General features: G+C 40.2%; 1 protein-coding gene and 1 pseudogene across 7 annotated transcripts in view; both read right to left on the bottom strand.

Moving 5' to 3' along the window:
- The window catches only part of SIK3 (SIK family kinase 3), a 294,975-nt gene that overhangs the window by 86,509 nt on the left and 185,336 nt on the right, over window positions 1-23,130 (bottom strand). For 5 of the 7 annotated variants that reach the window (XM_036324229.1, XM_036324231.1, XM_036324230.1 and 2 more), the window contains one exon: window positions 7,016-7,177. In XM_036324229.1, coding sequence (XP_036180122.1) covers window positions 7,016-7,177 — 162 coding nt within the window. Of the gene's footprint in view, window positions 1-5,696; window positions 5,771-6,150; window positions 6,194-7,015; window positions 7,178-23,130 lie in introns of those variants that run through there. The other 2 variants (XM_036324235.1, XM_036324236.1) reach the window with 2 other exon arrangements.
- On the bottom strand, window positions 19,466-22,271 carry LOC118664276 (annotated as a pseudogene).

Raw genomic sequence — 23,130 nt, 5'->3', positions numbered from 1 at the left:
CTCACACAAATCCAAGAAGCTCACAGAGTCCCAAACAAAATGAACCCCAAAAGACCGACGCCAAGGCACATCATAATTAAATTGGCAAAGACTAACGACATAGCAAGAATCTTAAAAGTGGCCAGAGAGAGACAAAAAGTTACCTACAAAGGATCTCCCATCAGGCTAGCGACTGATTTCTCAACAGAAACGCATCAGGCAAGAAGGGAATGGAATGAAATATACAAAGTCATGCAAAGGAAGGGTCTGAATCCAAGAATATTGTACCCAGCAAGGCTATCAATCAAAATTGAGGGTGAAATCAAGAGCTTCACGGACAAAAAAGGACTACAGGAATTTATTACCACCAAACCAGCAATGCAAGAAATGCTAAAGGGTCTGCTGTAAAAAGAAAAAATAGGAAACGAAGAAGGAACACAGGGGTAAAGAATAAAAATGGCGACAAGTATCTATCAATAATAACTTTAAATGTAAATGGATTAAATGCCCCAATCAAAAGACATAGGGTAACTGAGTGGATAAGAAAACATGACCCATATATCTGCTGTCTACAGGAAACCCACCTCAGAAAAAAAGACGCACACAGACTGATGGTGAAGGGATGGAAAAAGGTTTTTCAGGCGAATGTAAATGAAAAAAAAGCTGGGGTAGCTATACTTATATCTGACAAATTAGATCTCAAAGTGAAGGACATAAAAAGAGATAAGGAAGGCTACTTCATAATACTAAAGGGATCAATCCAACAAGAAGAAATAACTGGTAAACATATACGCACCCAATATAGGAGCACCCAAATACATAAGAAAACTTCTAGAGGGGATCAAGGGAAACATTGACAGCAATACAATCATAGTAGGGGACTTTAACACCCCACTATCACCATTGGACAAATCCTCTAAACAAAACATCAGCAAAGAAACATCAATCCTAAATGACTCACTAGATCAGATGGAATTAATTGACATCTTCAGAACATTTCATCCCAAAGCCACAGAATATACATTCTTCTCAAGTGCACATGGGTCATTTTCAAAGACAGACCATATATTGGGTCACAGGCAAAGTCTCTTCAAATTCAAGAAGATAGAAATCATATCAAGCATCTTCTCAGATCACAATGGCATAAAACTGGAAATTAACTACAATAAAAACAATCCAAAAAAAATCAAACACACGGAGACTAAATAGCATGCTATTAAACAATGACTGGGTTACCAGAGAGATCAAAGAAGAAATAAAAAACATCATGGAAACAAACGACAATGAAAACACAACAATCTAAAACCTATGGGATATAGCGAAAGCAGTCTTGAGAGGGAAGTTCATAGCTCTACAAGACTACTGAAAAAAACAAGAAACAATGATAATAAATTACTTAACCCTACAACTCAAAGAGTTCGAAAGAGAGCAACAAGAAAAGCCCAGTGTAAGTAGAAGGAAAGAAAGAATAAAGATCAGAGCAGAGATAAACAACATAGAGACAAAAAAAAAACACAATACAAAAGATCAACAAAACCAAGAGCTGTTTCTTTGAAAGGATAAACAAGATTGATGAACCTCTAGCCAGGCTCACCAAGAAACAAAGAGAGAGGACCCAAATAAACAAAACCAGAAATGAAAGAGGAGAAATAACAACAGACCCCACAGAAATACAAAGGATTGTTAAAAAATACTATGAACAACTCTACTCCAACAAGCTAGACAACCTGGAGGAAATGGGCATATTCCTAGAAAAATACAACCTCCCAAAACTTAATCAGGAAGAATCTAAAATCTCAATAGGCCAATAACTATGGAAGAAATTGAAGCAATAATCAAAAAGCTTCCAGCAAACAAAAGCCCGGGGCCAGACGGCTTCACAGGGGAGTTTTACCAAACATTCAAGGAAGAACTAAAACATATCCTCCTCAGACTATTCCAAAAAATTCAAGAGGAAGGAACACTTCCAAGCTCATCTATGAAGCCGGCATCACCCTAATACCAAAACCAGATAAAGACGACACAATGAAAGAGAATTACAGTGGAGCCTTGACTTACGAGTGTCCCGACTAACGAGTTTTTTCAGATACCAGCTGCCTCTTGGCCAATTTTTTGCATTGAGATGGTAATTTGAGTTAACGAGCTCCTTAATGAGCTTGGTCTCGGAACGAATTAAACTCGTAAGTCAAGGCCCCACTGTACAGGCCAATATCCTCATGGACATAGATGCCAAAATCCTCAACAAAGTCCTAGCAAATCGGATCCAGCAGTACATCAGAAAGATCATACACCATGACCAAGTAGGATTTATACCAGGGATGCAAGGATGGTACAATATCCGCAAATCAATAAACGTAATACATCACTTAAACAAATTGAGAGATAAAAACCACATAGTCATATGAATTGATGCAGAAAAAGCATTTGACAAAATCCAACACCCTTTCTTGATAACAACTCTCAGCAAGATGGGAATAGAAGGATCATACCTCAACATAATAAAAGCTATATATGACAAACCCACAGCCAACATCATAATCAATGGGCAAAAACTAAAACCATTTCCCCTGAGAACAGGAACAAGACAGGGATGCCCCCTCTCACCACTCCTGTTCAACATATTACTGGAAGTACTAGCCATTGCGATCAGACAAGAAGAAGAAATAAAAGGCATCCAAATTGGAAAAGAAGAAGTAAAACTGTCCTTATTCGCAGATGACATGATACTGTACATAGAAAACCCTAAAGACGCCATCAAAAAATTATTAGAGTTAATAAATGAATTCGGCAATGTAGCAGGATACAAAATTAATGCCAGGAAATCTAAGGCATTTCTTTACACCAATAGTGAACTTACAGAAAGGGAGACTAAAAAAGCAATCCCATTTACCATCGCACCAAAAAAATTAAGATACCTAGGAATAAACTTAAGGAGGTAAAAGACTTACATGTGAAAAACTACAGGACACTGAAAAAAGAGATAGAGGAAGACATAAACAGATGGGAGAACATACCGTGTTCATTGATTGGTAGAATCAAGATCATCAAAATGTCCATATTACCCAAAGCAATCTATAGATTTAATGCAATCCCCATTAAATTACCAACGGCATATTTCACAGATCTAGAACAAACGCTCCAACAATTCATCTGGAATAAAAAAAAAACCTCGAATAGCTGCAGCAATCCTGAGAAAGAAGAACAAAGTAGGTGGAATCTCAATACCAGATATCAAGCTGTATTACAAAGCCACTATTCTTTTTTTTTTTTAATATATTTTATTGATTTTTTACAGAGAGGAAGGGAGAGAGATAGAGAGTTAGAAACATTGATGAGAGAGAAACACCGATCAGCTGCCTCCTGCACACCTCCTACTGGGGATGTGCCCGCAACCAAGGTACATGCCCTTGACCGGAATCGAACCTGAACCTTTCAGTCTGCAGGCCGATGGTCTATCCACTGAGCCAAACCGGTTACGGCCAAAGCCACTATTCTTAAAACAGCATGGTACTGGCACAAGAACAGACATATAGATCAATGGGATAGAATAAAGAACCCAGAAATCGACCCAAACCTCTATGCCCAAGTAATATTCGGCAAAGGAGGCAAGAGCATACAATGGAGTCAAGACAGTCTCTTCAATAAATGGTGTTGGGAAAATTGGACAGATACATGCAAAAAGATGAAACTAGACCACCATACACAAAAATAAACTCAAATGGATAAAAGGCTTAAACGAAAGACGGAAACCATAAAAATACTAGAGGAATCCACAGGCAGCGAAATCGCAAACATATGCCGAAGGAATTTCTTCTCTGATACTGCTCCTATGGCAATGGAAACTAAAGAGAAAATAAACAAATGGGACTACATCAAAATAAAAAGCTTTTGCACAGCAAAGGAAACCACCAACAAAACAACAAGAAGGCCCACTGCATTGGAGAACATATTTGCCAATGATATCAGTGATAAGGGTTTAATCGCCAACATTTACAGGGAACTCATGCAACTTAACAGTAGGAAGATAAAAAATCCAATCAAAAAAATGGGCAATGGATCTAGATAGACACTTTTTTAAAGAGGACATACAGAAGGCCGAAAGACATATGAAAACATGCTCAAAGTCACTAATTATACGAGAGATGCAAATCAAAACAACAATGCAGTATCATCTCACACCTGCCAGGATGGCTATCATCAACAAATCAACAAACAACAAGTGTTGGAGAGGATGTGGAGAAAAAGGAATCCTTCTGCACTGCTGGTGGGAATGCAGACTGGTGCAGCCACTGTGGAGAACAGTATGGAGTTTCCTCAGAAAACTAAAAATGGAAATCCCATTTGAACCAGTGATCCCACTTCTAGGAATATATCCCAAGAAACCATAAACACCAATCAGAAAGGATATATGCAACCCTCTGTTCATAGCAGCACCATTCACCATCGCTAAGATTTGGAAACAGCCTAAGTGCCCATCAGCAGATGAGTGGATTAGAAAACCTGTGGTACACCTACACAGTGGAATACTATGCTGCCATAAAAAAGAAGGAACTCTTGCCATTTGCAACAGCATGGATGGAACTGGAGAGCATTATGCTAAGTGAAATTAACCAGTCAGAGAAAGATAAATACCACATGATCTCACTCATTTGTGGAATATAGAGAACTACATAGACTGATGAACAGGGACAGATCCAAAGACAGAGAAACAGCGATCAGACTATCAATCCCCAGAGGGAAAGTAGGGGAGGGAGGGGGTAAGGGGAAGAGATCAACCAAGGGAATTGTATGCATGCATATAAGCCAAACCAATGGACATGGACAACAGGGGGATGAGAACATGAGGGGGGGGGGTGTAATGGGGAGATGAGGACACATTTGTAATACCTTAACCAATAAAGAAATTTAAAAAATGTTTCTACCCAAATACTTGTCGGAAGAGTGCCAAACTTCAGTTATCACTGACCAGTGCCTTTTACTTTGCTTTCTCAATGCAAAAACTAAAATCTATGCAAAGTTCCCTAAATCAAAATGGTTCTAAATTCAAAATCAAGAACCAAGGAACCATTAAAAAAATCTTAACCTTTGGTCATTGGAGAGAGACTAAAACTATAGAAGCAATAGAGGGCCTTCTTTTGACTCAATACCCTAATCAGGAGTCCAAAGATTCCTATAACACTGTGGTAGGCTAAATAATAGTCATCCCCCTCCCCTTTCTCCCCTCCCCTCCCCTCCCCAAAGCACCCATGCCCTAACCCATGGAATCTGTGAATGAATGTGGTACCTAAGTAGTAAAAGGGACTTCTGCAGACATGATTAGATTACGGATCTGGAGATAGGGAGAGAGCCTGGATTATGCAGGAGGGTCCAATGGAATCACAAGAGACCATACAAGAGAAAAGTAGGAGGATCAGAGTAGGAGTGGGAAATGTGACACTGGAAGCAAGGTGGAGTGAGGTGTGGAAGGGGCGAAAGCCAGGAACGCAGGGCCTCTAAGAGATGGGAAAGCAAGCAGACAGCCTCCAGAGCCCCAGCACCTTACTTTAGCCTTGAAGACATTTCAGATTTCTGACCTCCAAAACAGTGAGATAGTACATTGGTGTTGTTCAAGCCATGAAGTTGGTGGTAATTTGTTATAGCAACAATGGGAATTTACAATGAATAATTACAAAAAAAAAAAAAAGTCTTGAAACTGCCAGGCCTTCCCATGCTACTTACCTCTGTGGGAACTATTAGCATCTGGAGAGTTTTGGAGAATATAAGACAGACTCAAGGCAAAGGAACACATGACCTTGTGTAAGAGAAAGAGAGCATAAATTCCTACCGACAATACACTGAGCAAGTGCAGGTCTCAGAGAACTTGGAGCTGGTGAAAGCTTTAAACAAGACTGCACCGTCAGCCTGACAGACACATACAGAGCGAAGACGCTCTAGCGGTACACAAAAGAAACCCTTCGAAGAATCACCAACTACAAGGGTACACGTGGGCACTCTGACCTGTGATAGAGGATGTAAAAAGCTGAGCTCGCCCTAACTGGTTTGGCTCAGTGGATAGAGCGTCAGCCTGAGGACTCAAGGGTTCCAGGTTTGATTCCGGTTAAGGGCATGTACCTTGGTTGCGGGCACATCCCTAGTAAGGGGTGTGCAGAAGGCAGCTGATCGATGTTTCTCTCTCATCGATGTTTCTAACTCTCTATTCCCTCTCCTTTCTTCTCTGTAAAAAAAATAAATAAAATATATTAAAAAAAAAAAAGCTGAGCTCTCCCTCCTGCCCTGCCGACGAGGGATCTCTGCAGAACTGCTCTCCGCCGGGATTTCAAGGCTACTGTTTTCTAGTTACACTGCAGTGTTCCATATGTGACTCCCTTCCTTCGCTCTGGGAGACTGGGGGGGTGGGGGAGCACACCATGCAATCCTAAAAACCGTTAGAAAACAAAAACGGTTTCTTTTCACATTTATAGTTCCTATTTGACATCTGCAGTCACTTCCTCACATCAGTAGTGGTGGGCGTGGATTGGTTAGCAATGCTGAGCGCTTACTGAAGCTGAAGTCTAGGTAGACTGAGGCAGGGAGAGTGCCTCTGGGGCTCTGCCAGATGAGATGAGTGAAATCGGAGGAACCAGGGACTGCCTTTAAACCGCTGCCCGGTCGGTTCTCCCTAAACCACCATGAACCGCCGTCTTTAGGTTAGGCATGCTCTGTATCAGGAGCACCATAAACCCACCTTCTCAGTGAAGCTGAGAGGCACAAAATTTCAGCAGTTTTTTTTCCTATTTTTCTATGTTTTATTCCTTATTATTTAAAAGGGACTGGTCAACCAAAATAAAACTTTAACAGTACCCCTTTCCTTCTTTCCTCCCAGCAAATAACATAAATGTATTTTGGAAATTTATCAGTTTTCAAGCCACACACACAAAACCCCTTTATTTTCACAATATTTCTTTCTGAATGGATGGAAATAGACAATCCCTTGCTTCAAGAATCTTGAAGGAAAAGCTCCTTTGTTCTTATATCACATCCTCAGCATGCCCCTCACCTGCTATTTTGATATTCAGATTGGCGTCCAGAAGCAAATTCTCAGCTTTTAGATCACGATGAACTATGTTCCGACAGTGACAAAAAAAGACAGCGGCGACGATCTGCTTGAACTTCCGACGGGCCTCCTTCTCTGCCATCCTGCCATGGGCCACCAGGTGGTCTGGGTGAGGAAGAACAGAGTCAGTTCTCATGTGGACACTGGGGTCATTTCAAAAGGCAGATGTAAGGAGGGTGCAGAGGGAGCCCACCAAACAAATGAGCTGAAAGAAGTAAAATAAAAAACAGAAGACAACCCACTTACAGTCCTGGTTTGTATCTATAAAAAGTCATTAGTAATCAGTACCCAAACTATTTTAAGTAAAAATCCTGTTATATACATATGCCCAAAAATGTACTTGCTTTCCCACAAAAAAAAAGAGTTCTAAGAGTCATATGGTATTTTTCAAGGATCATAGCACTTAACACCTTCCTTTTCTTATCTGCTTTGCAAAATTTACATATGCACAGCAAACGTACACTTGAAGATAAGTATCAGCAATATTTCCTGTGCTAAAGGGTGAGTCAAAAAGGAGAGTTCAATAAACTTTAGGCTCTACTGCTTTCTCAAAGTTTTACAATTTGACATAAAAATATATTTATTTGGTGACTATATTATGTAATGCATAATATACCTGCATCTTTACATCTGCATTTACTGTGCTTAGCAAATATTTTTAAAACTATATTATTAATTTTTACAGATAACATCAATAAAAAAGGTGCATTTTCTACCACTTTAAATGAAATAATTTCACTGGCTATGTTGCTAACTAAGGTATATAGCAAAAGAATTTATGTTATAAACTTTATAGTACTATAAATCTTCTATATTTAAAAATGAAATACCATAAATTTTTAAAGTTCTTTTTCTAGTAGTGGCAGTAGGTTTATATAGAAGCAATGACATACATATTCTTAACCCAGTTCTTCATGTAACCAGCAACATACACAGGTCATGACAGCTGATAGGATCAGAAATATTAGCAATGATACAATTTGCTCTGTTTTAAATTTCTAATAGTTTTATCAGCACTATCCCCAAACCAGCTGATCTAGCTGGAAAAAGGACACATTTGCCACCATAAGCATCTTCACATAGTGGAAAACTGAAAAATTAAACACTATAAATAAATGTGTTATTGTTTATCAGTAGTTATTTTAGTAACTACCCAACTGTTACAGTGCTACTGCAGTCACCAACAGGACCAATCAGGTATATCTTTTCTTCATCACCAAGAGGAAGTCTGGTGTAAAACATATGTACCAATAATGACTGCTAAGACTAAGAGTTTAGGACAGGAAATTGGAGAGGAGCATGAAGAAGGGGAGCTAAATGATAATCCATCTACATAGCAGATTGTCAAATAATTTAAATTCTGACCACAAAGACCATAAAATTTTGGACCAAAAATACAGTAATTATAATAACACTATCTTACAGATCATTTAAATTTTTAAGAAAAACTCTTCAAAGGAATTGTTATAATTGTTAGTGTTATGAATGACCCCCACAGAAGACCTTTGAAGCATTTCCCTCAAAAATAATCATTATTACGACCAAGATTACCAATTGAGTAAAGAAAGAATATACGAAGTCTTCAGCTTAGCAGTTCAGAGGACTAGAATGCAGATGTCTATGGGAGTTAGAGGTGCTGATCACTGAGCTCACACTCTGGCGTTTAGGCTTCTGGTGAGACCTGTCATATGAATTTTAAACACAAAAGTTGTTTCCTAACTAGGGATAGTAACTTAATATAAACTGCTAAAGACCTGGACATCCATCAGATGTACAGCACTGTGTTTTATTTCAAAAAACTATTCTCTAACAGTACCTGCTCCATTGACCCCCTATTTCTCTTAACCCACGGCCTAATTATTCTAATAATATGTTTTAGCTGCTAAACTTTGTCTAATTAAAGAGCTTTGAAGAGACAGCTATTCTTGAGAAACATAAAAATAAACCCTTATGAAGGTTTACCATCAGAAGCTCATTTGGCCAAGCCAACCATTAATTAAAATGCCCAAGAGACATTCGTCTGGCAGTAAATACTAATTACCAGACACATCAAAGAGCTTCTTAAATACAACAGAATGATTTAGTAATTTCCAAAATAAGTGATTTTCTTTTATTAAAAAAACACACAACCTCTTTATATTTTCTAAGTACTTTGTTTTCTTTCTTCCTTTCTTTCTTCCTTTCTTTCTTTCTTTCTTTCTTTCTTTCTTTTTTTTTTAGTACTTTGTTTTTTTTAAATGATTGGAAAGCTCTCAAAATTGTACACAGGCCAGGAGCTCGTGGAATGTAGCTTAGTTTTATCTCTACAATGACACACTGGTTGTCCTTGGGCAAATCATTTATACTGCCAATATCTCTAACTCTTGATCTGCCAAATAGAAATAAATTCTGTTACATGCTATGGACAAAGAAAGGATAGTATATTTGGGTATAAACATGTATTGTGATTTAGAGTTATCATATATGAATGACATAACTTTAAAGACATTTAAAAAGCTATTTTTATTTTTTAAATCTTTATCATGAAAATATTACATATGTCCCACTTTTTCCTCCATTTTCCCCTGCTAGCACGCCCCCGCCCCACCCAGACCTTCACCACACTATTGTCTGTGTCCATGGGTTATGGATATATGCAGACAAGTTCTTTGGTTGATCTCTTCCCACCCACCTACCCACCCCTACCTTCCCTCTGATATTTGACAGTGTGTTTTACGCTATTTTGTAAAGGTATGGGGCAAGACTATACAGAGAATATTTAAGAATTTGATTAAGCCGAAACCGGTTTGGCTCAGTGGATAGAGCGTCGGCCTGGAGACTGAAAGGTCCCAGGTTCGATTCCGGTCAAGGGCATGTACCTGGGTTGCGGGCACATCCCCAGTAGGAGATGTGCAGGAGGCAGCTGATCGATGTTTCTCTCTCATCGATGTTTCTAACTCTCTATCTCTCTCCCTTTCTCTCTGTAAAAAATCAATAAAATATATTTAAAAAAAAAAAAAAAGAATTTGATTAAGAGATCACAAGGTTCTTCAGGATTCTGTAGTGTTTGAAGGTACATCATTTGTCACTGTTACATGACCCTGGTAAAGGTATTTATGATAGCACAGTGGGTAAAGCAGCTTAAACTATATAGTACTTTTTCTAAAGGTACCTACAGAATCCTACAGTTATAAAGAAAATATACAAATCACTTCAAAAAAGTGTTGGCTGCAAACATTCGATGTTTTCTCCCAGCCATTGTATTTATGCTCAAGTTGTCTCCTCCTTGGGAGCACTGTGCTTTCTTCCCAACACAGGGTCATCTTAACGGCGCAACATCATTCAGATTTTAGCCTCTGCGTTTAGTTTTGCCCATCTGATTACCACCACCCTCCCACCCCCATTTCTTGTCCCCTGAGTTGGCTTTTAGCAGAAACTATGGGGCCTGTGGGTGTGCCAGGAAGCCAGTGGCCTGCGTGGTTTTCAGTCCCTGCAGAAACCGCCTCTCAGCTGCCTGTGGACAAATGGCTGCTTATGCTCATGTGTGCTGTATAGGCAGTGAGCAAAAATTCTTCCAGCTCAAACGGGCTATTTTACTCTCAGCAAAGAAACCCAGAGCAGCAGCCCAGACTGCACTTAGCACAGTCACAGCATCTGAATAAATACTAGGGTAATTTCAGAAAGGCAAATGAAACAACATGGCTCCTGAGCCACGCAATATTTAAAGTAAAGTACATTCTGAATCTTGTCAGGATAAACCCCAGCTGCAAGGAGCTCTAAAGAGTTGTTCTGCTTCTAGGCAGCTCAGTGACTAGCTCTCCTAACACTGGGCGAAGTGCCACCCACATCTTCAGTCCCAGACACCCCACATGACCCTGGCTGGCTCCTGTAGTTCCACACTCCCCGATCCCAGTCCAGAATCTTCAATTACATACACGCTGCTGAACAAACTCCCTCACAGTTAAGTTCTTTTCACTGTCAATTAACTACTTATCTATTTAGTTTGCCACTAAACGTAGCAGGTGAATTTAAAGTTTTTCTCTATCACAACTTCACTCCAACCATTTCATCCCCGACCGGATGAGGTAACTCTCAATTAAAAGCAGAAAAAGCTCTCCTATGTTAAGCTCTTATCAAAAGTAAGGAGTCTAAGTTCTCTTTCTCACTTTCCAATCGCCATAAACCACTGGGCACTAGATTTCTTCATTCATTTTTTATCTGCTCTTCCTCACAAAATAAAAAGAAGTTAGTGACACTAAGAGATTTCTCTATCTTCTGAAGGATATTATTCGAAGTGGAGGAAGCAAATTCTGAAGTTTCAAAAGTATTAGCGCACCAGCACGTATAGAGTTTGCTTCAGAATTCACTGTTTGTTATTTTGTCCAATCTGACTCAGGAAGAAATAGCTTGTGGTACATTTAGATTCTAACCTTTCAAAGAGCAAAACTGCACACCAGGCAGTCCTGACTTCCCCCGCCCAGCTTCTGGCGTGTCCGAGGCCCGCCACTAATGAGGTAGTGGTGGGGAGCCAGCACAGCTTTAAGTCACTTTTCCACTAAAAAACAGACAGTGTCTCCATTTGTCTGCTGTCTACAACTCATAACTGATCCAAATCACCAGCTTAAAAAGAAAATACCCTGACAACTTTTCATGATGAAGAAATAACCTCGTCTAGAATAGAGAAAAGGCAACATGTGTGCTAAGCTTAGGGTAGCTACCTGAAAAATTTCTGTAAATTCCAGCTAACCACAGCTAGTACTTCTCTGCTTTGCCACTCTGTCTGTCATTTCTTCTTTCTACACCCATGGAGACAAATTCCTGTTTATCGCACAAATGCTTCTTTCCAAAAGGGCTAGGACAAGGCCAAGAGAACGCAGCTGCCTGGAGCACGTTAAAGAGTGCTCTCACTTTCACATCATGCTGCCCCCAGCCCCTGCAGGCCCCAAGCTGCCATGACTAGAGCAGCGGTTCTCAACCTGTGGGTCGCGACCCCTTTGGGGGTCGAACGACCCTTTCACAGGGGTCGCCTAAGACCATCGGAAAACACATATATAATTACATATTGTTTTTGTGATTAATCGCTATGCTTTAATTATGTTCAATTTGTAACAATGAAAATACATCCTGCATATCAGATATTTACATTACGATTCATAACAGTAGCAACATTACAGTTATGAAGTAGCAACGAAAATAATGTTATGGTTGGGGGTCACCACAACATGAGGAACTGTATTAAAGGGTCGCGGCATTAGGAAGGTTGAGAACCACTGGACTAGAGGAAGAGGGTTTATTATTTTGTGTTCCTTGCCAAGAATCCAATGACTTCACGCCAGGCTTCTACCTGCTGCTGCTTCTTATTACTATGTGTTTTCTTCATTCTTCCAGTTGTTCAGGTAAAAAATCTTGGGGTCCTAATTCTCTTTCTCCCACACCACACATCTAATCTTTCAGGAAATTTTATTACCTCTACCTTCAAAACAGATCCAGATTTCACGTATCCCTCACCCCTACCTGCACTCCACTCCAGTGCCCCCAAGTCTAGTCCAAGAGCCATTATCTTCTTCCTGGATTATTGTAATGGCCTCCTAATATTAATAACTAGTATCCCTGTTTCTGCTCTTGGCCTTCTGCAATCTACTCTCAAGAGCAAAAACCCAGTCCATGTGGTTCAGTTGGTTAAGTGTCATCCCGTGCTCTGAAAGGTTACTAATTCAATTCCCAGTCAAGGTATATAACTGGGTTTCAGATTCAAGCTCTGATCGGGGAATATATGGAGGGCAACTGATTGATATTTCTCACATCGATGTGTTTGGGGGTTTTTCCTCTTTCTCTCCCTTCCTCTCTCTAAGCATGTCCTCAAGTGAGGATTTAAAAAAATACCCCCCCAAAAAACTAAAAAAACAACAACCAGAGATGGATCTAAGATGGCGAGAGACTAGGTGGAAGCTACATTCACCTCCTCTCAGCACCAAACTGGAATTACAACTAAATTATAGGGCAATCATCCTGAATAACCAACTGAAGACTAGCCGGAGAGAAGCCATATAACCAAGCACTTACAGAATGAGCCACATTGAAACTGGAAGAAGTGCAGAGGTATAAGAGAACTGACTGGGCTGTCATAGGCAGCAGCTGAAGTTCTGGAAGGATATCTCAGCTACAGTGGGTCCCCCCCCCCCCCCCCGAGAAATGTGGGGTGTAAATCCCAAGCTGGGCTCCCTAGCCTAGAGACCCAGAACCAAGAAAGGTGCATGAGGAAAGTCTGGGGTGGGTGGCTCTAGGGAGAGAGCTGAAGGTTCAGCCACCAGAATCCCTGTGCTGAGTCATTCCCCCATACTGCAGAAGCCATCATTCTCAGGCAGGCCACTCCCCTCTCAGAAACATCAGCCTATGGGGAAGTAATAGCTCCATCTGCTGGAATCTCTCTAGCCCTACCCTGTAGAGTTTACACTCTGCTGAGGAGTATAGTCAGAGGCTCTTCAGTGACTAAGCCTAACAGGTAGCCTGCAGGCAGAGGTGGTCTTGGGTGCTTTGAGACATTTGCTGACCTGCCCCCAGACCCAGTGCTGGTAAAAGCAGGCCTTGGCACACAGATTGGTCCTCTTCTCACACACTCAGGCACAGTAGAGGGAGCCACAGCTGTGGATTATGGATTGCTCCAAACATATTGCCCAGGGACAGTCACAGGCAGCATCTGACATTGGCCTGCACAAGAATCCCTCAAAGAGACCCAGAACCAATATAGCCAGTTGCCAGATTCAGACAACAGAATAGGATCCAATAAGCTGCACAAGCAGTATATCCAGAGGGAGTTCTCAGAAAGCACCATAACCAGCTGAAGTGAAGTCTGCTTCATGTGATCAGCACCTGCACAGAAGCTTGAATGCTGTGTTGGGAGTTGACTCTCAGTCAGTCTGAGAGTCAATTCCATGCAGGAATGGGACAACAGCAATTAAGACTCAATTACAATAGAAAGGCCCAGATAATGCCCACAAGGGAAATCCCTAGAGCACCCAGCTCAGGTGATCAAGGAGACAACACTACTAGGTTCCACAGGACGCTTATATATAAGGCCACCCTACCTACACTGGGAGTCATAGCAGATCTACCTCATACACGGAAACATATATAAAGAGGCGATCAAAACGGGGAGGTAAAAAAACAGGCTCCAAATGAAGAACAAGAGCATTCACCAAGGAAGGGCTAAATGAAACGGAGGCAAGCAATTTGTCAGATATAGAATTCAAAGTCATGGTTATAAGGATGCTCAACATCACAAAAAAGGACATAGAAGCCAGAAAAACCAACTAGTCAGAAATGAAGAAAGCAATATCTGAAATAAAGAATACACTAGAAGGAATAAACAGTAGATCAAATGAAGCAGAGAATCAAATCAGCAAATTGTAACACAAGGTAGAAAAAAACTCCCAATTAGAGAAGCAAAAAGGAAAAAAAATTAAAAATGACAGTTTAAGGAACCTTTGGGACAATATGAAGCATAACAACATCTGCATCCAGGGGTACCAGAAGGAGAAGAGAGAGAGCAAAGGATGGAGAACTTATTTGAAGAAATAATTACCAAAATTTTCCCTCATCTGGTGAAGGAAAAAGACACAAAAGTCCAGAAAGCACAAAGTCCCAAAGAAATAGACTCAAAAAGACCCACAACAAGACACATAATAATTAACATGGCAAAGGTTAAAGACAAAGAGAGAATCTTAAAAGTGGCAAGAGAAAGGCAGTTATCCAAAAGGGAGCTCCCATAAGATTGTCAGCTGATTTCTCAACAAACATTTCAGGCCAGAAGGTACTGGCATTAAATATTCAGTGATGAAAAGTAAGGACCTACAACCAAAGCCACTTTACCTAGCAAGAGTATCATTTAAAACTGAAGGGGAAATAAAAAGCTTCCCAGATAAGAATAAGGTAAAGGAGCATGTTACCACCAAAACAATATCAAAAGAAATGTTAAAGGGCAAAGAAGAAGAAAGAAGAAAGAAGAAAGGAGGAGGAGGAGGAGGAGGAGGAGGAGGAGGAGGAGAAGGGGGAGGAGGAAGAATGAGGAGGAGGGAGGAGGAGAGGGAGGAGGAGGGGGGAGGAGGAGGAGGAAGAAGGAGGAAGAAGAAGAAGAAGAGGAACCACCATCACCACCAACCAATAATCAATGTAAATGGCTTAAATGCTCCAATCAAAAGGCATAGGGTAGCTAAATGGATAAGAAAACAACACCCATAAATATGCTGTCTTCAAGAGACCTACCACAGAACAAAAGATACACACAGACTATAAGTAAAGGGATAAAAAAAGATATTTCATGCAAATGAAAGGAAAATAGAGCTGGAGTAACAATACTTATCTGACAGAATAGACTTTAAAACAAAGGCTTATAGTAACAGACAAGAAGACCCACCACATGATGATAAAGGGAGCAATCCAACAAGAGGATATAACCCTGTAAACACTGTGCACCCAACATAAAAGCACCTAAATATGTAAAGAAAATCTTGATGGACACAAAGGGACAGATTGCCAGTAATATAGTCATAGTAGGGCTTTTTAACATTCACTGACAAGTGCTGGCGAGGATATGCAGAAGGTAGAACGCTCGTGCACTGTTGGTGGCAATGCAGACTGATGCAGCCACTGTGGAAAGCAGTATGGAGTTACCTCAAAAAATTAAAAATGGGTTCTGGCTGGTATTCTCAGTGGTTAGAGCATCAGCCTGAGCACCAAATGGTCATGGGTTCAATCCAAGAGCATGTACCTTGGTTGTGGATTCGCTTCCCAGGCATGCAGGAGGCAAACAATTGATGGGTCTCTCTCACATTGATTTTTCTCTTTCTCTCCTTCCTGCTCTTCCTTCCTTCCTCCCTCCCTTCCTCCCTCCCTCATTCCCTCCCTCCCTTCCTTCCCTTCCTTCCTCCCTCCCTCCCTCACTTCCTCTCTCTCTGAAAATGCAATGGAAAAAATATCCTCAGGTGAGGAATGCAAAAAAAATTAGAAGTGGAACTGCCTCATGACTCAGCAATTTCACTTCTGGGAAAACAGTATATTCAAAAACACTAATTCAAAAGAATATATGTACCCCTATGTTCATTGCAGTGTTATTTACAATAGCCAAGATTTGGAAGCAGTCCAAGTGTCCATCAGTAGATGAGTGGATAAAACAGCTGTGGTACATTTACACAATGGAATACTACTCAGCCATAAAAATGGAAGAAAATTTTCCCCTTTGTGACAGTATGGATGGACGTGGAGAACATTATGCTAAGTGAAATAAGCCAGTCAGAGAAAGACAAGTATTATATAATTTCACTTAGATGTGAAATTTAATGAACAAAATGAATTAACAAGCAAAATAGAGATTCTTAGAGAGCAGGCTGACAGCTCTTGGGAAGGTTAGGGGAAAGCAGAGGTGTGTGAAGGGATTGAGGAAAAAGAAAGAATTCATGGACACAGACAACAGTGTGGTTGATTGTGGGGGGAAAGTGGGGGAGTGGAGGTGGAAGAGGGTACAGGGAGGACAAATGATGATGGAAAGAAAAACCAAACAAAAAAATAATGTTTGGTTTTACACACCAGTGATTTGTTTTCTATTTTTTTTTTATTTATTGCTTAAAGTATTACAAAGGGTATTACATATGTGTCCATTTTATCCCCCCGCCCTAGACAGTCCCCTAGCCTCCCCTACCCCCCAGTGTCTTATGTCCATTGGTTATGCTTATATGCATGCATACAAGTCCTTCGGTTGATCTCTTACCCCCCTCCCTCCTGCCCCCCAACCCTCCCCGGCCTTCCTGCTGCAGTTTGACAATCAGTTTGAGGCAGCTCTGCCTCTGTATCTATTATTGGTCATAAGTTTATAATGGTCTCCATTATCCACGAATGAGTGAGATCATGTGGTATTTTTCCTTCATTGACTGGCTTATTTCACTTAGCATAATGCTCTCCAGTTCCATCCATGATGTTGCAAATGGTAAGAGTTCCTTCCTTTTTAGAGCAGCATAGTATTCCATTGTGTAGATGTACCACAGTTTTCTAATCCATTCATCTACTGATGGGCACTTACGCTGTTTCCAGATCTTAGCTATGGTGAACTGTGCTGCTATGAACATAGGGGTGCATATATCCTTTCTGATTGGTGTTTCTGGTGTCTTGGGATATATTCCTAGAAGTGGGATCACAGGGTCAAATGGGAGTTCCATTTTCAGTTTTTTAAGGAAACTCCATACTGTCTTCCATAGTGGCTGCACCAGTCTGCATTCCCACCAGCAGTGCACAAGTGTTCCTTTTTCTCCACATCCTCTCCAGCACTTGTCATTTGTTGATTTGTTGATGATAGCCAGTCTGACAGGTGTGAGATGGTACCTCATTGTTGTTTTGATTTGCATCTCTCAGATGATTAGTGACTTTGAGCATGTTTTCATATGTCTCTTGGCTTTCTGAATGTCCTCTTTTGAAAGGTGTCTATTTAGGTCCTTTGTCCATTTTTTGATTGGATTGTTTATCTTCCTTTTGTTAAGTTGTATGAGTTCCCTATAAATTTTGGAGATTAGGCCCTTATCAGATATGACATTGGCAAATATGTTTTCCCACACAGTGGGTTTTCTCGTTGTTTTGTTGATGGTTTCTTTTGCTGTGCAGAAGCTTTTTATTTTTATGTAGTCCCATTTGTTCATTTTTTCTTTAGTTTCAAGTGCCCTAGGAGCTGTATCAGTGAAGAAATTGCTTCGGCATATGTCTGAGATTTTGTTGCCTTTGGATTCTTCTAGAATTTTTATGGTTTCAAATGCTTTTTCTGCATCAATTGATATGACCATGTGGTTTTTTTCTTTCAATTTGTTTATGTGATGTATCACGTTTATTGATTTGCGGATATTGTACCATCCTTGCATCCCTGGGATAAATCCTACTTGGTCATGGTGTATGATCTTTCTGATGTACTGCTGGATCTGATTTGCTAAGATTTTGTTGAGGATTTTGGCATCTATGTTCATGAGGGATATTGGCCTGTAATTCTCTTTCATTGTGTTGTCTTTACCTGGTTTTGGTATTAGGGTGATGCTGGCTTCATAGAATGAGCTTGGAAGTGTTCCTTCCTCTTGAATTTTTTGTAGTAGTCTGAGGAGGATAGGTTTTAGTTCTTCCTTGAATGTTTGGTAAAACTCCCCTGTGAAGCCGTCTAGTCCTGGGCTTTTGTTTGATGGAAGCTTTTTGATGACTGCTTCAATTTCTTCCATAGTTATTGGCCTGTTGAGATTTTTAGATTCTTCCTGATTGAGTTTTGGAATGTTGTATTTTTCTAGGAATTTGTCCATTTCCTCCAGGTTGTCTAGTTTGTTGGAGTAGTGTTGTCCATAGTATTTTTTAACTACCATTTGTATTTCTGTGGGGTCTGTTGTTATTTCGCCTCTATCATTTCTGATTTTGTTTATTTGGGTCCTCTCTCTTTGCTTCTTGGTGAGTCTGGCTAGAGGTTTGTCAATCTTGTTTATCCTTTCAAAGAACCAGCTCTTGGTTTCATTGATTTTCTGTATTGTTTTTTTGGTCTCTATGTCATTTATTTCTGCTCTAATCTTTATTATCTCCTTCCTTCTGCTCACTCTAGGGTTTTGTTGCTCTCTTTCTAATTCTTTGAGTTGTAGAGTTAGATGATTTACTACCATTTTTTCTTGTTTTTTGAGACAGGCCTGTAGAGCTATAAACTTCCCTCTCAGGACTGCTTTCATTGTGTCCCTTAGGTTTTGGATTGTTGTGTTTTCATTGTCATTAGTTTCCAGGATGTTTTGAATTTCTTCTTTGATTTCATTGGTAACCCAATCAATATTTAATAGCATGCTATTCAGCTTCCAGGTGTTTGAGTATTTTGGGTTGTTTTTATTGTAGTTTATTTCTAATATTATACCATCGTGGTCTGCGAAGATGCTTTTTATGATTTCAATCTTCTTGAATTTGGGGATACTTTGCTTGTGACCCAATATATGGTCTATTTTTGAATATGTCTTATGAGCATTTGAGTAGAATGTATATTCCGTGGCATTGGCGTGAAGTGTTCTGAAGATGTCTATTAAGTCCATCTGATCTAGTGAGTATTACTGTATCTTTGCTGATTGTTTGTCTAGAGGACTTATCCAGTGCTGTCAGTGGTGTATTAAAGTCCCCTACTATGATTGTATTGTTGTCGATCTCTCCTTTGATATCTTCCAGGAGTTTTTTTATGAATTTGGGTGCTCCTGCATTGGGTGCATATAAATTCCCCAATGCATTGTGAGCGATCTAAGTTCTATTAAAGAGAATTGGCAATTCTCCAGTTTCCATGCTCTGGACACTACTTTTTAAAAAATATATTAAAAAATGACTGACAATAATTGGAATTGATTCCTTATAAGTTAATCAAGAAACCTAAGGTAAAAAATTCTAAATGATAGTTTTATTTGTATTTAAAAATACATTGGAAATTCTGCATATGCCCATGATCAAGCTTATTTTCAATGCACATTAAATACTGATGACATGGTTTGATCTGACAAGTCCTTTTTCAAAGTAGGGAGACTCCTGTATATTGCTTCCTTGCTAATGATGGCGGATGACCTTCATCTGCCATTTATCACCTGCGATAATAACTGTAAGCTGATGCAACTGTGGTGAAAGCTGTAAAACACCAGAGTATCGGAAGATAAAAGCCATGAGCATAACTGAAAACCGGAGCTCCCAAAGAAGCTGCTACCAAGATTAACTGGACTGCTGTGTTTACCTTGCTGATGAAGGCTGGTTTTAACCTAGCAGTAGCATAGCAAGGATTGAAATACTTAGAAAGTGTTCGCAAATCAGTTAGCCCAGCTAAAGCAAAAACTCCTAGTGCCACATTAAAATCTTCTTCAATGATAAATAGCCCAAAACTGGAGCCAAGCCAATCCTCGTCATTGACAACATATTTAGTAATGTCCATGGGTTTTCATACAGGCTGGCGGCACTCGCTGGGCCCCACGGGCCGCCCGGGGCCTCCGCGGCGGCGCCCTCTCCGGCTGGGGGCTCCGGGGTCGCCTTCCCCGCGCCTGAGCAGTGGCCCCGCGGGCCGGCCCCAGGCAGCCCCAGGCGGCCCCAGGCGGCCCCAGGCAGGCCCAGGCCAAGCGCGGCCGGGCGCAGCCAACAGCGCTCCGCCAGGCAGCCCAGGCAGATGGGTGCGGGCGGCAGCAGGGCCCCGAGGGCGCGCCCCTTGCCCGGTCGCGCCCCGCACGCCCATGTGGCCCAGCGCAGGGCACCCCACGGGCCCCGCGCCACGCACGAAGCCAGCATGGCCCTGCGGCCGTGCTGCGGGAAGGCAGGCAGCGGGAGCTTAACAGCCCGGGGCACCGACGAGCCGCTTCCCCACCGAGCGCCCACAACCTCCCGTGACCTCGGACACTTCCATACTTGTTTTTCTGTTTTCTATTTTTTAAAAAGTGCATTTATATGGATACACAAGTAAACATTTTTTAAAAATATGAAATACTTAGGGATAAATCTGACATAATAGGTCTAATGCAATCTCAATCAAAACACCTTCAGGCTTTTGGGGGGCTATAAACTGATAAATGATTCTAAAGTTCAGATGGGAATGCAGAGGACATAGCCCAAAGAACTTTGAAAAGGCAAAACTAAGTTACAGGACTAAGGCTACCTGACTTCAAGATAGTCTAAAGCTTAGTAAACAAGACAGTGTGGTGTTCACGTGGCTCTGTGTGTCTTTTTTAGAATTGTTTGGTGTCCCTGTATTCTTGCACTCCCTATATCTATGTCTGTATGTATATTTGACTAATGTAAAAAATGTTTTATTGAGATTACATTAAATTACAAAACTACTTCAAGGAGAATTTACATTTCTGAAATATTCAATACTTTTTCCTTGAAAACTGGATGTTTTGTGACTTTTATTCATAATAAAAGTTTGTCTTTTTGGTGCTATTTTAAATGAGATTCTTTCCTATATTTCTCCAAGATTGCTGTTTGCATATAGAAAAACTACTGGCTTTTTATATTTGGACTAACTCATGTTAAAGAAGTCTCACATTGTTGCAACAGATTTTCAATAGATTCTCTTGAGTTTTCCAGGTCAGAAATAAAACCACCTGTGAATTATAATCATTTACATAACATGATATTTAATTAAAAAAAACACCAATAGCAAGAGTAATAATTCTTTTTTTTTAAAAAAAAAACCTTTTATTTTAAAATAATTACAGATTCACAGGAAGTTGCAAAGGTAGTAGAGAGAGATCCCATGTACCCACTCACTTTTCCCCAATGATTAAATCTTATGTAATTATCAAACAGTATCAAAACCCAGAATGTGACAGGGGTACAATGTGTTAATACTTGTAATTTTATCACATGGAAATATCTGTGCACCTACCACTGCAATCAAGATACAGAATTATTTGGAGTACTCATTAGTGAATATTCCTGCAAGTATATATATTAATATATATATTTAAAAAGCACACTATATTTTCTTGTCTAGTCCTCCCAAAAAATAACCTCTTTCCTTAAAAGGTTTGCAAAAATACAATTTCTTTGTAAAATACTTACAGTCACAAAATATGCTTTAGTTCTGACTTCTCCAATGTAGTGCAAATGTTTCTCATGCTGCCTATGTACTAGTAGCAAAAGTGAGCAGGCTAACTTTGTAATGCAGAGGATCTCTTCTGAATCCTACCATAATCAACAGGCTCCAATCAAGCTCATTCTTTTTTTAAAAAAAAAAATATATATATATATATTTTTTATTGATTTCAGAGAGGAAGAGAGAGGGAGAGAGAGATAGAAACATCAGTGATGAGAGAAAATCACTGATCAGCTGCCTCCTCATGTCCCACACTGAGAACTGAGCCTGCTACTCAGGCATGTGCCCTAACCAGAAATCGAACCCAGGACCCTTCAGTCTGCAGACTAGGGCTCAAGCTCATTCTTTACAATCCAGCTCAAAGGTCATTTCTCTGAAACTTTCCCTAGTCTACTCACCTACCCTAGAAGAAATGCTCCATAACTTATGTCTAATGGCATTTAGTCTATGTACCCCTACATCATCAGTGAACAATTGTACAATAATTTCTTAACATGTGTGCCTTCCCTTGTAGACCAGGGATTCTTTTTCTTTTTTTAATATGTTTTTATTGATTTCAGAAAGAAAGGGAGAGGGAGAGAGAGATAGAAACCATCAATAGTGAGAGAGAATCATGGATCGGCTGCTTCCTGCAAGCCCCCTACTGGGGATCGAGCCCACAACCAGGGCATGTGCCCTTGACCGAAATCGAGCCTGGGACCTTTCAGTCCGAAGGCCGATACTCTATCCACTGAGCCAAACTGGCTAGGGCTTTGTTTTATTTTTCTTAATTGAATTTATTGGGATGACATTGGTTAATAAAATTACACAGGTTGGGAATAATTTTTTAAATAACAATAAAACACAGTATTTTTCCTATGCATCCTTAGTGGGATATAGCCTAAGGACAAAAAGAAGCAGTAATCTCCTCCATATCTGTAATAATATTAGTATTGCTTTGAACCAATCTTGCCCTGACTCTCCATGTCAAGTATGTAATTATGTTAAAGTCATCTGGAACCACAGCTTTCAGCTAGAGGAAAAAATATAAATACAGGGAGGAGAAAAGTAGGTTTACAGTTGCGAGCATGTAAAACGAGTTTATTCTTATGTTATTACTCTCACAAACAACTGTAAACCTACTTTTGTCCCACTCTATACATAATATTAAAAGCGCTGGAATCAGCCCTGACTGGTTTGGCTCAGTGGATAGAGCGTCAGCCTGAGGACTCAAGGGTCCCAGGTTCGATTCCGGTCAAGGGCATGTACCTTGGTTGCGGGCACATTCCCAGTAGGGATTGTGCAGGAGGCAGCTGATCGATGTTTCTCTCTCATCGATGTTTCTGACTCTCTATCCTTCTCCCCTCCTCTCTGTAAAAAATCAATAAAATATATTTAAAAAAAATAAAATAAAATAAATAAAAGCAGAGCGCTGGAATCTTAAATTTCAATTGAAATGTTAGTACAAACTCATCTTTTACTTTTCTCTCTCTGT

Source organism: Myotis myotis, unplaced genomic scaffold (assembly GCF_014108235.1).
Source record: "Myotis myotis isolate mMyoMyo1 unplaced genomic scaffold, mMyoMyo1.p scaffold_m19_p_10, whole genome shotgun sequence".
Taxonomy (NCBI): domain Eukaryota; kingdom Metazoa; phylum Chordata; class Mammalia; order Chiroptera; family Vespertilionidae; genus Myotis; species Myotis myotis.
Note: the sequence above shows the minus strand (reverse complement) of the source record. Positions and strands in the feature narration are given on the sequence as shown.